This window comes from Balaenoptera musculus, chromosome 18 (assembly GCF_009873245.2).
Source record: "Balaenoptera musculus isolate JJ_BM4_2016_0621 chromosome 18, mBalMus1.pri.v3, whole genome shotgun sequence".
Lineage (NCBI taxonomy): Eukaryota > Metazoa > Chordata > Mammalia > Artiodactyla > Balaenopteridae > Balaenoptera > Balaenoptera musculus.
In genome coordinates this window covers 3,477,611-3,493,877 of record NC_045802.1, presented here as the reverse complement: position 1 = coordinate 3,493,877, position 16,267 = coordinate 3,477,611, and the positions used below count along the sequence as shown (strand labels likewise).

The 16,267-nt window shown below is 35.3% G+C and overlaps 1 protein-coding gene across 3 annotated transcripts in view; it reads right to left on the bottom strand.

The window, feature by feature from the left end:
• Positions 1-241: 241 nt before the first annotated feature.
• NUP58 (nucleoporin 58) overlaps positions 242-16,267 on the bottom strand; it is a 34,432-nt gene continuing 18,406 nt past the window's right edge. For 2 of the 3 annotated variants that reach the window (XM_036831162.1, XM_036831163.1), the window contains exons 10-15: positions 14,526-14,644; positions 14,016-14,098; positions 10,839-11,040; positions 5,333-5,431; positions 3,659-3,754; positions 242-2,399 (exon numbers count right to left, since the gene is read on the bottom strand). In XM_036831162.1, coding sequence (XP_036687057.1) covers positions 2,230-2,399; positions 3,659-3,754; positions 5,333-5,431; positions 10,839-11,040; positions 14,016-14,098; positions 14,526-14,644 — 769 coding nt within the window. In that variant the 3' untranslated portion in view covers positions 242-2,229. The remainder of the gene's footprint in view (positions 2,400-3,658; positions 3,755-5,332; positions 5,432-10,838; positions 11,041-14,015; positions 14,099-14,525; positions 14,645-16,267) is intronic. The other variant, XM_036831164.1, reaches the window with a different exon arrangement.

Genomic DNA, 16,267 nt, shown 5'->3' with positions numbered 1-16,267 from the left:
AGGAGCTGAAGGCAACTTTCACTTTTTACTCAATATTTTTGTGTATAATTTAAAACGTTTTTGTAATTTTGAGAAGACAAAAGCAAGTGACAAAGCACTTGCTGTCTTGTGTTCAGCCTTTTGTTTTATTCAAAAAAGCAAGATGCATAAACCAGTGAAAACGAAACACTAAAAACCAACCAGAGAATAGAAGAGGAATAATAAGAAAATTACATATGAATAACAACTACTGACACCTATAAAGATTCAAAGCAACTGACACAGTAAATTTTATTGTTTACATAATGACAGGCTCTGGACAAAGTGGAGACAATGGACACAGTGACGACACATTTAAACTCCTGTCACAAATTGATCTGTTACAAATTCCCAATGGTCAACATATTAAAATGTAAAATATATAAAGAAAAAAACACAAGAAATATAAATATCCAGATTTTTGCAGCACAATGCAATGTCCTTTTTAAAAAAAGTTTGTTGTAATTGTGTATTTAATTCTGACAGTAATTCAAAACACAAAACCACATGTTTTCCTACCCTTCCCCAAAACCTGGATCTGGGGACCGCAGTATTAGGGAAGTATGCAAAAATAAAAACAACTTTCATGCTCAGAAACAAAGCATTTTCCTTATTTTAATGCATCAAGGCGCAAAAATTTCAATTCCAAAAGCCAATCATCGCTATATGCAGATAAATAAAACAGATTTGACGACACTTTTATAATCAAACCCAACTAACGTTATACTAAAATATATGTGTGTGTGTGTGTGTGTGTGTGTGTGTGTGTGTGTGTGTATATATATATATGTAATACCTATTTTAGAAAAAAAGGTGCCTTGGTGAAAATGATTCTGAAAATATTCACTTGATGCACATTATGTACAAAACCTTCTATATAAAAAAATTAAACTATTTTCAATGAAATTCCACGTTCACATCCCATCTGAAAACTGCACTTGAAAGATAAAATAGGTCTACCTAACGGTTTCTGTCTGAAATCATGGCTAAGGCAGTTCTCTTTCCAAGGGCTCTCTTTTTCACCCACTCTCTGTCACTAATACTAATACAAATGACACACAGATGCAACCTGACATGTCTATATATCTTATTACCTGGAGCTCTCTGTTCACTGTTAAAACGGGGGATAGTTTACTGTTGCTACAAAGAATACTTTTTTTCTTAAAATATACTGTTTCTTTATTCCAAATTAAGCACTTACTTAAGACATAGAAGAGGCTGATAAGCGACTCCATTTGGTGTCAACATCAATAGCCCTGTAAGAAAGAACTCTCTACTGGAACAGCGAGAAAAGTTTCCACTGAAATAATAGTTATCCTTCACCTGCATAGAATCAATTTGGCTTAATAGCTCTTTGCCCCCAGAACACCAGTCTGGAGTTCAAATATGCTCTTGAAGGTTCATCTCAGATATGAGGATACATAGGATAATAAAGTTGTTGAAATCGGTTTGATGAGTCTCAGCAGCCCTCATCTGGAGTAGCTGCTAAGATTAACATGGAAACAAAAATGGGCAAGACTGGGGGCAATGAAGTTGAGTTGGTCAATATTTACACCAGTAACCATTTCACTAAGTCTTTAAGCAAATACCTACAATGACTTGGTACCTTTAGCTCCTTGTTCTACAAGCACTGAGGATTTGAAGCATAAAAGGTGAAAAATGGAATACCCTTAGAAAAGGGGAACAGTCTGAGGCAAAAGTTGTAGGTCTGTAAATATATATTCTATATGCACACACAGTTGTGTGTATTATCCTGTATATATTTTACATACATATTCACAAGATGCCCTGCAGTGTAGTTCAAAAGGCCTTTTATCAAGGAACAAAGTGATTCTGGTACAGGCCCTAGAGTTCATACCACCTATATAAGAAACAAATGTGCATGTATTCACGTAATGTAAACCTTATCAACAAAAACATTGCTAAAACACTAGGTTAAATAGTAGTAGGATTTACCAATCAGCGATGTAATATTTCTTACACTGAGAATCAAAATAATGAAAAATACACAACTAGGTTTCAAATACACAAGAGAAAAGTTGTTTAGCATGGCAAACAAGAACAGAGTTCAAATTTCAGAAGTAAGGAAAAACTATCAAAACTTCGTAAATCTCCTGGGATGCAATTTAGTTACTGCATCAACTTTAGAAAAATAGACTCAGAGAATGAACGATGCTGCTACGGATTCTCTCAACACATCAACCCATATGTTTATCTTTTTCCTCTTTTGTTTCCAGCTGGAGGTTTCTTCAACTGAAGGAGTTGTCCTCCTGTTCCAAAACCTGCAGAGGCAGGATTGGACACCCCAAATGTCAAACCAGCTGATGCCGTGATGCCAGGGTTGCTGAAGTTAAACCCAGATGTACTTGAGCTGCCAAAGCCTTATGTTTAGGGAAGAAAATATTCATATCAGAAGTTAAATCACAAAAACAAACATAAAAAATGGGGATGAGAGGTAAGCGTCTAGCTGAAAGAATATATAACCTATACAAATAGCAAATATCTTAGGGCCCTGAATTTCTAACATGGAATTTTTCAGGAAAATAATTTAGCTGACAACTAAGTGGCACCATTACGGACAGAAGTTTAGTGATCCAGACCAAGAGAGAAACCTTACACAAGTAACCGAAATCGACAGAAAACTTCCAAGTTGGCAGCCACTTTCGTGTTAATTAAATATGCCAAGGTACCCTCCTCCTCAGCCCTCCGGAAACATTTTATCAAAATGTAAAGAAGAGACTTTCACAGCCTTTGGACCCACCCTTGCAATTCTAAGTCCTCCAAGAAAGCCTTAACCCACAATTTTCAGGACAATGAATACACAGAAGAGTAGTACCAATTGTTTTGATTTTATAAGAGCCCTCAAATAATTAAGATCAAATACTATTACTGCCTAGCTAACTAATGTTAATATATGCATATTATAATCCTGATACCACTGAATTCTATTATCTTACTCCCTAGGAACTACTGATTTTAAACACCACTTAATTTTAAATGGAATTTCCTTCAAATTCCCGCAATTAAAAACTTTAATCAGTATTACTATTTTAGGCATGCTATTTATCCCTAAGAATTGCACATTAAAACAAGTCATTATTTACAAATATAGAAACAAATGCAAAAGTAGATGGAATTTGGAAGTTTCTACTAGAAGCGTCAAGAGACTATACCTATGTCAAAAATGAACAAAGAATCCAGTTAATCATCATTTGTAAGACTGGTATTCTTAAAATCAGGGGGGCTTATAACTAAAGAACACCTCTTTACAAGAGAAACTATTCTCCTGAATGAATAATGATAAAACTTTCGCAATGGGTTCATTTTTGTAATAATGAAGAAAACTGTTTAAACATAAAACTAGCCTTTGGGTTCAAAATAATCTCTACTTAGTTAAAAAGAGGATGTAATTATTTATTATATCAAACTTAAGTTGTTAGAAACGTTCTACAAACCTGACCTTCAGCATATGAGACAGAGAAAGCTACATATGATTAGTAGGCTTGCAGGCTTCATCCAGGGGGTAGAAACGGAATCAGGGATCTTTTTTTGGATACCGCAAATAACAACACTTATACTTTTAAAATTAAATAATGTGCACCTTTGAATCTGCCTGAAGTTCAGGCCAAAACACACAAACCTGCACTAAGACTTCCTGAGGGTTTATTTGTTGTTCCAAATCCAAATGTGGAGGCCCCTGTGGTGCTGCATCCAAAACCAGAGCTAGCTCCAAAGCCTAGTGGGGGTGATAGAGAGACACACACGGCAGGTAAAAACACAGGTGAAAGGATACTGACAAGTAACACCCAAATTATCAGTGGTCTAATAAACAGTGTTGAGAACCACGGCCTTACTAAGGAGATCTGCTTTACTCCTTTGCATAAGACTTTTGGAAGAACCAGATCAATTCTGAAATAAAACATTTAGATCTACTTAGACTAAGCTTATGACCCATCCGTAATTTTTAAAGAACAAAGCCATAAAAAACAAGATCATATTAGTACTTTCTCTCCCAAACGGACTAGAAATTTCAGTGACCAAGTATGATTTTAGTCAAACAGATAGACACATATCTACTTAAGGATATTTCATTTCGGGGGGGAAAAAAAAAAAGACTAAATTCATAAATAAGCAAGGCACGCACAACAGTTTAAATGCAAAGTACCGCACAGTAATTTTACTCTGCTTTCTGCGAAGACACTCCCACTTACGAAGTTTACCACTGGAACCCTGCGTGACTACACGGGGGTCGGTCACTCTACAGCTACTCAGGAAGAGCAGGCTCGTGCCACAGGACCAGCAACGCAATGCTGAGAACGCGGGAGGGGGAGCATCGAGGCTTCTCTCCTAACAACACTACAGTCACAATTTAAACGAAGCACGTGTCTTCATCATACAGACTGCAAGAGGGGATTTTGCCAAGTGCTGGAAGGTTGGTTTCAAGTGCTCAGAAAATGAAATCCGATTCATCCTCGGCTACTCTGCAACAGCTTATCTAAAATACTGAGCCTGACGGTATTACTGCCCGTAACTCTATGAAATATGGCGACAAACTGGAATATAGATCATAGGAATTACGCTGTCTGCCATAATCCTAATAATTCCTATTAGAGTGTAATATATTACATAACCATAACAGCTTATAGGCTTTCCCTCTTATAAGGATATATTTTAATGGAAATAAGGGAATCTTATTCGTTACATGACAATGCACCTGTCAAAATACAATCAACCTTCAATTATCCGCACCAGAGAATTGGGAATGCATTTGTATTTAGCATGTTTTTGCAGAAGACTTACTAGTTAACTTATGAATCTACTGAGATAAACTTAATTGCCTATGTATACAAATATGCATAAAGGCAAATATGCCAAAAGTGCTTAGGAATGGACAGAAGTCAAGTTGTTCGATTTATAATACAATTATTTCCCCATTTAAAGTGTTCATTTGCAGAAAGAGAAGATGCTTAGGAGAATGTATGTCCAGAAGTAGTTTGGACTCCAACTAATTTTTTTTAAGTTAATTTAATAAAACTAAGTAATTTTCAAGTTCATATTTCAGCATATTCCTTTGAAAATATGAACATCCCTACCATTTGATTTTTAATACGTTTTTATATTTACTATTCACAGACATGAAATGATTTTTTAAGTTCTAAATCTAATACTAGAAAGCACTGATTATGTTTGGAGAATCCTTTTTTTGCCAGATAGAACCTTAACTTCCCAAAGAGCAGATCCTCAAGTGTTTACAGGCTGGTAGCAATTCAAATGTATCACAGTCCAATGCAATACGAGAAAAGTTAAAGTGTACCTCCAAGGTTTGAAGAACCTAGGCCACTTGACTGCAAGCCAGTGCCAATACCTGAGCCGAATGGCGCTCCAAAACTAACTCCCAGAGATGGCTGTGGCCCTGGTATAAAAAAAAAAAAAAAAAAAATGGGGGGGGGGAAAAAAAACAAATTTGCCTTACTCTTTTCAAGATTAAAGTTACTTTATGAAATTATTTTTAAAATGAACAGTGATTACTTTTAACAAATTCTATTTGCTAAAACTTAGTTTTCAGGATGTCTCCCCAGCCTAATTTATCTGTCCCAGCTGATTTACCTATCCAAAAATAAATTTTAAAAAAATTAACTCGTTCACACTAGACAATTAAAAGAGGCTTACCACATGGAAAGATGAGTGTTAGTTTAACCTACCAAATAATTTGAAATCTTTAATGTATTGTAAATTATAGTTCTTTTAGTTTTACTTCTAGAATGGTTTTAGATCTCTCCGCTTGTTTTCTGATAAAACTAGTTGCTGTATTCAGTAAACGTTTTTACTTTTTTTCGTTTTAAAATAAGCTCCTTAACTGTTAGAGTCAAGTCTCAATTGATCAAAAGAGACTGACACTAACATGCAAAACCATCATGTTACTTCATAAGAGTAAGTACCAAAAACTAGGCATGATTTCTTATAGGAAATATAAATGATATATAAATAAATAGATAAAAAACAAGACAATGTTTTATTTTATTAAATTTATTGTTCATCTTAAAGCAAATCAATTACACAGTAACATGACAATTCCAACTTGTTCACAAAGAGTGGTAACTGAGTTCTACTGTTAAGCTCTGCTACATTACACCACTTATCACCTGATTAAATAAGATAGAGAATGAACATTTACAAAGGCACCGCTGTGTACCTTGACAGATTCAATACATTCAAGATTTCAATTCAGAAGTTTCTTTCCAACATTTTGGAAAATGTACTCAGATGCAGAACGATTAGTGATCCTTTTCCCATTTATTACTTTAAAGATTTTGGCTGAGTTTGTTTGGCAAGAATAGCATCAAACTTACTAGCCTCTCTTTTTTAACTACTTTTTTTTTTAACTAAGCAGAATACAAAAATCTATAAATCTCTCATATTTAATAATTTATGAAAATTATTTGATAAATTTCATAGTCCAATCTTCAGCCTTGTCTTTCTCAAGCGCAGTGATCAGCGCATCTCAAAGCTGAGGGAACTGCCAAAGTGATACGCAGACTGATACTCAGGCTTCTTAAAGAAATCAAAGCCTTCAAGCTGTTCGATGAAGAATGAGGTTCGTATATTCAAAAAGGTAGTGTAAAATTATAAAACATTAAATAAAAAAGAAAGAGAAGAAAAAAGAAACTAAGGAACTACGTTTTGCTACACTGGGACAGAAACTGGACTTTCCAAACAGCTTCTACCCAGAAAATAAAGAATACGGACTGACAGCAGCCAGAGTTCTTACACCACTATTAAAAAATAAATTAAAAAAGATTTAAATTTTTACATCCAGTTTGAGATCAATTTGAGAATAAAATACCTGCCTAGCAGCTCTTTTGTAAAATGTTACTACAGGAAAAAGAAACTAAGCATATTACCCTCTTATTTCTAATGAGAGTAATATGTAGGAAACACACGTCCAGTTTCTTTAACATTGAGAGACTTAAGTGTCACATGTTCACAGGAGGCACTGCTGGTGGAAGACCCTAGAGCATAATGCACACCACAGCCCTCAGCCCTACAAGTCCTAAGAGTTACTCAAGTAACATGCTTCGTGTTGTGTGCGGGTCTGCTTTTAAGAGCAACTCTAGTCATTAATATTCAGGATCCAGGTAATCAAGAACTCTAACGATGACAAGACTTTCCATTGCACAACAGGTACATGATATTTTGAGTTTTGTACCTTCACACAAATTCTGAAGGCAACATCATTTATAAAACTAGTAGGCAAATGTATAACATTTTTAATAGTAAAAACTCATGATAAATATCTCCCATGCCAAAGTATCAGCATATATTACACTCTGGCCACCATATAAATTAGTTTCACTATTAGAAAGCAGAATCTACATCCTTCAGGCAAATGTTACGTAAACAGTTCAAGAAATCTGTTTTAAAATCTGAATAGTCATTAGTCATTCAATGAGAGGCTCTTAGTTCCATAAATAAAACCAAGTTAGTAGTAACATATCCCAATGATTGCCCAAAGTGAAATCTTCATGTAGAGTAACATTTTACAAAAGTTACTGAATAATATATTCACACACAACAAAATCAAGTTTAGCACTGTAATTCATATTTTCCAGAATAAATTCTACTTTCTTAAAAGTAAAACTGCATTCACAGGAAAAGGACTAAAGTGCTAAAATTTTTTTATAATTTTCAATGATCACTCAAAATACCTAATGTCACTAGCATGGTTATTCCTAACTCATATTTTTTAAAATAATAATTTTTCTTAAAAAACAAAAAATGTCTTCCCCAATTTCAAAAATTTTACTGATTTAATGGGGAATGTCCTTTGGTTATTAAATATAACAAAATCATAAAACCACAAGAAACTAAAATGAAGAAGTTTCCTATTTAACACTACACCTTAAACGTCCAAACCTACACTAAAAGCTAGAAAGTAGGAATTCCTAACAAAATGTCTCAGCTCTCCTTAAAAACAGCAGCTAAGTCACATGAGAAAAGTCTTTTTATGTAAACATCAAGAACTTTTAAAAGTGTCAAAACACAACAGCAAAACTTAATCCCAGTACATTAGCTTAAAACAATCTATCCTAAGTTAAAATTATACCGAAAAGCCTAAAGTAAATGTCTTAAGCTTTTTAAGAGGCTTCGGAAGCACTGGTGGACAAGTGTACTCCAGATCTACCATCACGTAATCCATGTATGATGCTTATTTCATACAAAATAGCCTGCAGAGTTTTTCATCAGTTCTCTTCAGCCTTCAGAAGCAATAACCATAAATCACACAGGCCTAAGTTCTATCATATATATATTTTTTTCATTAAAAGACATTGAAGAAGGATCAAGAAGTCACTTATGTCCATACTTCCACCTCCAAGAAAGACTACACAGAAAGCACCTTCAGAAGGTATCAGCCTAAGAAGCTGTCTGCATTTTTACATTAAAAAGTCAAGAATCCATATGCAAACAGAAGCAAAACCCCCCTGACAACTCAAACCTTGCACACACCAACAGGGCTGTATAAAAACAGCACACAAGCCTCACCCAGCTTCATCTAGATGGTCTTTAAAATTTGTTACTGGCACTTAAAAAGATTTCATCCGTCACAGGACAGAAGAATAAGTCACTGGGTACAGAGCACAATGCAATGAAGAGGGGCATTTCTAAATGGGCTGCATGCATCTAACAGAGCTGCTGCGTCTCACTCTAGTGGTGACAGGACTAAAATAGCTAATCCTGACGGGGAGAGACATAAAGGGATGGGCTGTGGAGCGTGCGAGACCCTTAGAGAAACAAGTGGGAAACAAGAAGACAATACGAAATGATCGCTCTTGTTTAGCTTCTCAGTTCCAAAAATCCGTACAACTCAAAATGAAAACACTGTAAGACTGTTTAAGTTAATAAATTACAATTCCTGCCACCTGATTAGAAAGCCCTTATGTGGGCTTCACAAGTGCAGGGAATGTACAAGGCGGTCAGTTTCCCCAAAGCCTGGTGAAAGTCCACAAAAAATTAAAGCACGTGAGCAAAAGGCTCTTCAAGATGACTCAGTTCAGCTCATACCCTCCACCACCACAGAGAGCAGAGACCGCATCTCTACTGTTTACCTTTACGTCCCTGGAGCCTAGCACACAGGAGGCGCTCATACAGGATGAACATACTTCTTCAGGTGCCCATGAGCCCAAAACGTAAGAGTGAAAACCTACAAACCTCTCAAAGCGGCCTACGTAAGAAAGTTTATAAAACAAAAATCCGACAGGTGGTTCTGCCTCAATTTTAGCTGTACACCAAAGAACATAATTAAATTCCCTTACAGCATAACAGTTTAGTTAACTGACTTTTCTCAAGTTTTATTGATTAGAATAGAAATCCCTTATGTTTAAAGAACACTTAACCAAATCCCGCTTCTCTGATCTATTTTAGGATTAATATTAACTCTAAAAAGTAAACTGGTACTACAGTTAGTTTGATTAGCTGGGTAAATAATCACGAGAACTGATGATCGTCATTATGGGGTTGATTTGATATCTATCCATCCCATAATGACCTGTTAGGAACCAATTCCATAGTGACTTCTTTTCCCTCTGCAACTGGAGAACGCAACCCTATACTCCAGCCAGCTAGAGAACTACTACACAGTCCTTATGTCAGCCACTATTCACATGGGTCCAGCCATGGAGTGCGGAGGGTTTGGCATAAATCTATCATCAACCATTTACTGATGGTAAGTCAATTCTGTCATCCCCAAACGTGAGGAACAATTTTTTAAACTGCCAAATAGTGAAACACAGAGAACGCTTCCCTAGTAGAGGCAGCCTGAACGCAATCTAGAGATGTACGTTTTTTACTTTTTTGTACTATAATTTACTACTGGACTATAAGGAACTCTCAGAAACACACATGCTATAGAATAACTAATAAGCACTACACAAAAATTTATGAACAAGTAAAAAAAAACCATCAGTATCCATTAAGACTATATTTTTCTATGTCACACTTCAAGCCTGACAAAATAGGGACTGCAGGAGTAAAAAGATAAGTAATCATCTCTGAAAGACACAAGACCAAACTAAACACTGCAGAACTAGACCACAAAAATGTTTCCCTCATAAGAAGTGAAATTAAACCAAGGACTAAAATTATCTGCTTTCCAGCATCTCACCAGTTGTTTTCATCTGCTCAACCTCCCAGCTCATACTTCTTCATGTATAATCCAAAGCATCGCATAACATTTTTTCCTGCTCTTGCCACTGTTCTGTTCATTTTGAAAAGGTACAAACAATTCTAGCATGTACCTTCTTCCAAATGTGGTTAAGAAGGCCTGTTCTCTGATCAAACAAACCTACTGATCTTCAACACACCTTCAGTCGATAAAGACACACTTCATCCTGAGTGTGGGCATTCTGTAGCCACTGCACGTGAGAGCACACCACCCGTCAGCATCAGGTACGAAAAGTGCAACCTAGGGCTGGTTTACCTCTGACTTTAAAACAATATACAATACAGTCACAATTTTAGAATCTGTTGCTCTTAAATGTAATTCAGTAGTGAAACACCATGTTCTAAAGGGCATTTATAGCAATACAGCAAATAACATTAATTCACAATATTCATATCTAATTGATGTATAATTATTGCTAAGACTACCCTGCATTTTTATCAGGTATATGTTTATAATTGTGTCCATCACAATTTTTAGACTGTATTGGAACAGCTACTCATAGAAATTTCTTCAGTGCTAACACAAAAGGAAGACTCATAAAAATGCACATAAATGCTCTGCATTTTAACAGTAAGAAGCTATAACTTGAATGCATTCAGACCTGTAGCAGGCTGTTGCTGCTGTGTAAGTGTTGCAGCCATGGCAACGGCTGCTGCGTTTGGCATGTTGCTGAAAGGGGTGGGTCCAGTAGTGACTCTGGGCGCATTCTGCCACTTCTTGGCTTCTGCTCGCCTGGCTTCAAACACATCCACAGCGTCTCCCAAGAACATTTTCCTGTAGCCAAGGTACTGTTCTTTGAGCACCTACAGGAATGAAAAAAAGAAAAGGTTAATCAAGTTTTGTGCGACTTGGATAATATAAGGATGAATATAACCATGAAATAAGTTAGCAAAGACAGACCAAAAACACTGCCAACATTACACACTTAATCTAACCCTCAAATCAGAAGGATTTGAGCGATGGATCGGAGAGTTCTATCACACCTTTGTATACTGTCTTCCCTATTTTAGTCATATGTCTTTACGATCAACTGCCTAACATATTCTGGCTTCAGGAGGTCCCCTTTAAAATAAGTTAGCTAAGCTTTTAGACAAGCAAAGTAATATCTAAAATCCCATTTTAAATGTTAAATATTTCAGTTTGTCATGAAAATTTCCCCTCCAAAGGCCAAACTTTGGATAACTTTTAGATTCAAAGAGCTTTAAAAAAAAAAAAAAAAAAGCCCACTAAATATATATTTGTTAAATACCTTTTTTATCAGTATATATAAATAAATAATAAAAGGCATGGGTGACACATACTAAAATAAGACATCACCTAAGCAGAGAGAGTTTGGAGGGTATAAAGAGGGCTCTTACTTGATCAACATTGTTTATTTTACAATGAGAATAACTCATGTTGAGCTTATGTAACCAAACTGGGGGGAAAAGAAAAGAGAGAGTTTATAATTTCAGAGTAAGAAAGAAAAATCACCAAGTTCATAAAGTGGGCTGGATTACCCAATACAACATTTGCCTTAATTAAGGCCATTAATAGGAAGGATTCTGTTTCACCTTAGAATTATTAAATACTTTAAGGCTTTAGCTTAGTTTAGATCAGGTTTATACCACTTTTGAAGAGACGTAAGATTTTCATATTTCCAACCTGTTCTTAGCGGAAATTAGTAAATATGAGGCTTTGGGTTGTGACAGGTATTTCCAGCATTTGAAAGCTATCGCCTCCTTCCATGTGGACGTCAGCGTATCATGCTCCAGTTCCAAGCTTTCCCACCTCTGCAACGTGTGCAAGTGGGCCTGCCGAGAGCTGGAAACTGGGGAAATACACTCAGAAGTGGGTCTGCGACATCAGAAACCACAGCTTACGAGAACGCATCTCCCCCAAACGCATTCTCCCTCTTTCTGTGCGATTACAAGCACATACCATGCAGCGTGTGACATCAATAGCCCATAAATTTTAGTTCTACTTCAGATAATGGGAAATAATGACCTACTTTAGAAACTTAAAAAAGACATTTAGTTTTTAAAAAAAAAAAAAACAAAAAACTGACACCAGCCATGATCTACAGAATTAATAAAATTTACGCCTAATTTTGTCAATGTTGTGGAGGCCTGGCTGATCAGGTGGCTCGAGCCTGTTTCAACAGGTTATCTGTGTTGTTAATAACACCACAAAAGGAACAAAAAAAAACCTCTTATAAGAGGTGAACAAGTCTAGAAATTACAGTTTACTAAACGCAGCTGAAAATAAATGTCAAATCTGATAATGGAACATTCTTTGGGTTCTTGGGATGTGTATTAAAAAAAGGAGTAGGTCAAAATTTCAGGTAAAGTTTATCCAACATGAACTGGAGTTTTTTGTGCCAATCTCTGTCTCATTGTATTACGGTCCTGTTACCGAAAAACGTAGTTTTCAAACCAGAGAGAAGAAACTGCCATTGAAAAAACATGTATGTTTACAAATGATGTGTCTCAGATCTCCTTTAAAATACTCCAGGGAAATCAACTGTACTTCAATAAAAAAAATTTTTTAATAAAATAAAAATGTATTAATTAAAAAAAAATACTCCAGGGGAAAAAAGCATGTGTGGAGAACTGATAAAACAAGGTCAGCAGGATCTTGATAATGGCCCAAGTTGGGTGGTGGGTACCTGAGCATTCATTATAATAGTGCTCTACTTTTGTGTATATTTGAAAACTTTCATAATAAAACTTAATGGGAAAAAACATCTGCAGAACACAGACTTCAAAGTGCCAACAGAGAATCACCTTTAGCACTCTAAAAAACTAAACACTTATTATAGACAAAGTTTCAAGAGAATTTAATAAAAATTCCTCCTTTAAAACTAAATTATTTTAAAGATTTGGTTTAAAATTTTAAATCTATTAAAGCAAAAGGTTTGAAGTGTGCTATCACTTCAAAAATGGTATGATTTAAGAGGTTAACTTAAAAAAAATTCTATTACCATGCATCAAATTAAAATAAAAATAAAAATGAAAATATTGGTAATCTCCATGAAATTCTATTACAGTTAAGAATTTATTTAGACTCAGGTTTGGATGCTTTGAATTTTAAAGGTTTTCTCTGACTATACATAATTCCAAGAAAGACTTTAATTATATTTGCTTGATTGGAAAAAGTGTATGTATATTAACATTTCACCCAAATAATTTCTAAAAATGAACATATTACACAAGGTTCAAAATATTCAGTGACAAATTATTTTATTTTTATTATTTTAATAAATACCTGTGTTTCCTGTGTTTAGAAGGGACAAATGTTGTTAGGAAGTTTTTTTATGCAGGGATCAATAAACATTTAAAACACAAATAAAATTAAAGCAGTGAGACATGATTTTGCTACTAAGACTGTTTACTTTCTACAGAAATATAAACCAAAAGAGATGGAAACAACCCAATGTCCAACAGAAGACGACGGGTTACACAAACTACGTACACACATGCAGTGAAATCCTGCCTGACTACTAAAGACGATGGTGAAGAAGTGTGTGTATGAACGTGGAATGTGGTTCACAATGATGAAAAAAGTTAAAATAACAGAGTGCATAGGACACTTGGATCTTTTTTTTTTTTTTTTAAAGATCTTATCCATGGTTGTGTCTGGGCATGATTTGGATTATTTTAGTTTTAGTCTTTTTCACTTACATATAACTTTAGCTATTTCTGTAATAAGCATGGATACTTTTGTCCTGTGAATGAACAAATAAATACTTCACTTGGGTGTAGATGTCCAGATAGATGAACAGGCAATGAAAACTTACCTTCACATTTTCATGAATAGACTGAAGTTGTGCAGCTAAAGCTACAAATGTTTGATAAATTTTCTGCATAGCCATTGACAAATCTATAAAAGAAAAACATATTATCACACAAATATGTATACGACACAATCGATATTATTTTTCTATTACTTGAGTCCAATTTTTGGTACAGTTAATGTATAGGATGAATAAACTACACCAATACTTCCATGGATGAGAGAAGACAGCAGAACAGACTGAGAGAAGGATTCCTCCATCAGTAATCTGGGGGGCGGGGGGGTGGGTGGGGTGCCCTAGGACATCTGCCCATTACATCATAACAATTCATAACAAAGCATTTTATATTTATAGGAAATAAAGATCTAATCGAGGACTTTTAAGGAAATTGTCTTATGGCAGTTTAAGACAACTACTAGTAATAATCTAGAATATCGACTATATAACAGCTTAAGCTCTCTAACTGAAAAAACGGTGCTATTAAAAAAAAAATTACCACGGAAAGCATGTTACCTTGAGGGGTGATATGTGAATTGTTCGCTTGGGTGGCAAGATGGTTTTCCAGTTCTTCAATCTGTTGTCTGTACTGCTGGAGCTGCACCTCAAACTGCTGAACCAGGATTCTGAAGTAGCTACACAATAACATTTACCAAGTCAGATCACAGTTTTAAAACACTTTTTCCTTTATATTCAAAATTCCAACAAAAATATGCCCCTGTTTAAGTAGGGCCTTTGAATTAGCCTGATGACATAATGTATCTTTAAGTGACACAGATATTACTGAAACAAAAACCCAAACTTGTAAGTTATCAAGGTATCAAAAATAGATGCACAGCCTTACTCCAATCATGAAAAAATACCAATTAAGGGATAATCTACAAAATAACTTAATACTCTTCAAAAATGTCAAGGTCATCAAAGAAAAGGAAAGACTGAATAAATGTTACGGATTGGAAGTGACTAAGGAGAAACAACAACTAAATCCAGTGTGAAAAGAATCCTAGAACAGAAAAAGTACATTAGTGGAAAAGACAGTAAAATTCAAATAAGTTCTGTATTTTGGTTAATACAGTACCAGTGTTAATCCTGTTCTTGATAATTATACTATGATTATGTAATATGTTAACAGTAAGGGAAGCAGGTAAGGGATATAAAAAAATTCTTTGTACTACCATTTTTCCAACTTTTCTATAAGTCTAAAATTCAAAAGAAAAAGTTAAAAAAAAAGTGCAATTGTCAACTAGATTTTACAGCCGAATACTTAGAGTTCTTACGTTTATAATCTGAAATACTATTGATATTTATAATCTGAAAACACTACAGTGTACTACAGAAAGAGTATGTAATTATAATCACTATTCTGATAAATTTAACGAGAATGCTAGAAAGATAAAAAGGGACCTTGAATAGCACAAAACGCAGTCTGAACACGACTCCACAAGAAATGCGGAACTGTGAAAGCTTTTCACAGTGGAAAATCACACAATTCAACCCATCTCAAAATTATCTCTGATGGCAGCATGAAGAACAGGACAGCAGAATAAAATACTGCGGAAGTCCAGCGAAGGAGCTCATCCCACGCTAATCTGAGTAAGGCAGGAGTGTCACTGCCATTGTCCAGTCCTGATTCGGATCACTGTACTGTGGTTATGTAAGAGAGTATCCTTATGTTTAAGAAACACACTCTAAAGTACTCAAGCATTAATGGGTATCATGTCTGCAAGCAACTCTAACTGTCCAGGGGGAAAATGTATTTACACATATGGAGAGCAAGGAACAAAACTACAGTAGAAATGTTAACATGCAGGGAATCTGGATGGAAGATACATGAGAATTCTTTGTTTCATTCTTGAAACTTTTTTGTAAATCTGAAACTATAATAAAAAGTTAAAAAAAAAAAAAAAAGGGTGAGGGGCCAGGAGTCAAACAGACCCCTACCACTCAGAAGCTCAGGATTCTCCTCTTCATGCCTCAGGCTCCTCATCTCTAAGACTGGAATGTGACAGCTGTGGAGGGTTTGTGGGAAAGCAGATACAGCAGGTGAAGTGCCAAGCGCATTGCGTGGCATATGGCAAGCATTTGAGAATATTAGCTATTATTCTCTTGCACAACACAGACAAGACATATACCACATGCATGGAAACCACATGAATATACAAGCTGGGTACAGGCGGGTTTTTCAGGTTCACTTATCTACACTTTGTAATTTTTCTTCCTGAAGATTTATTATGTATGCAAATAAAAGTTATGGAAAT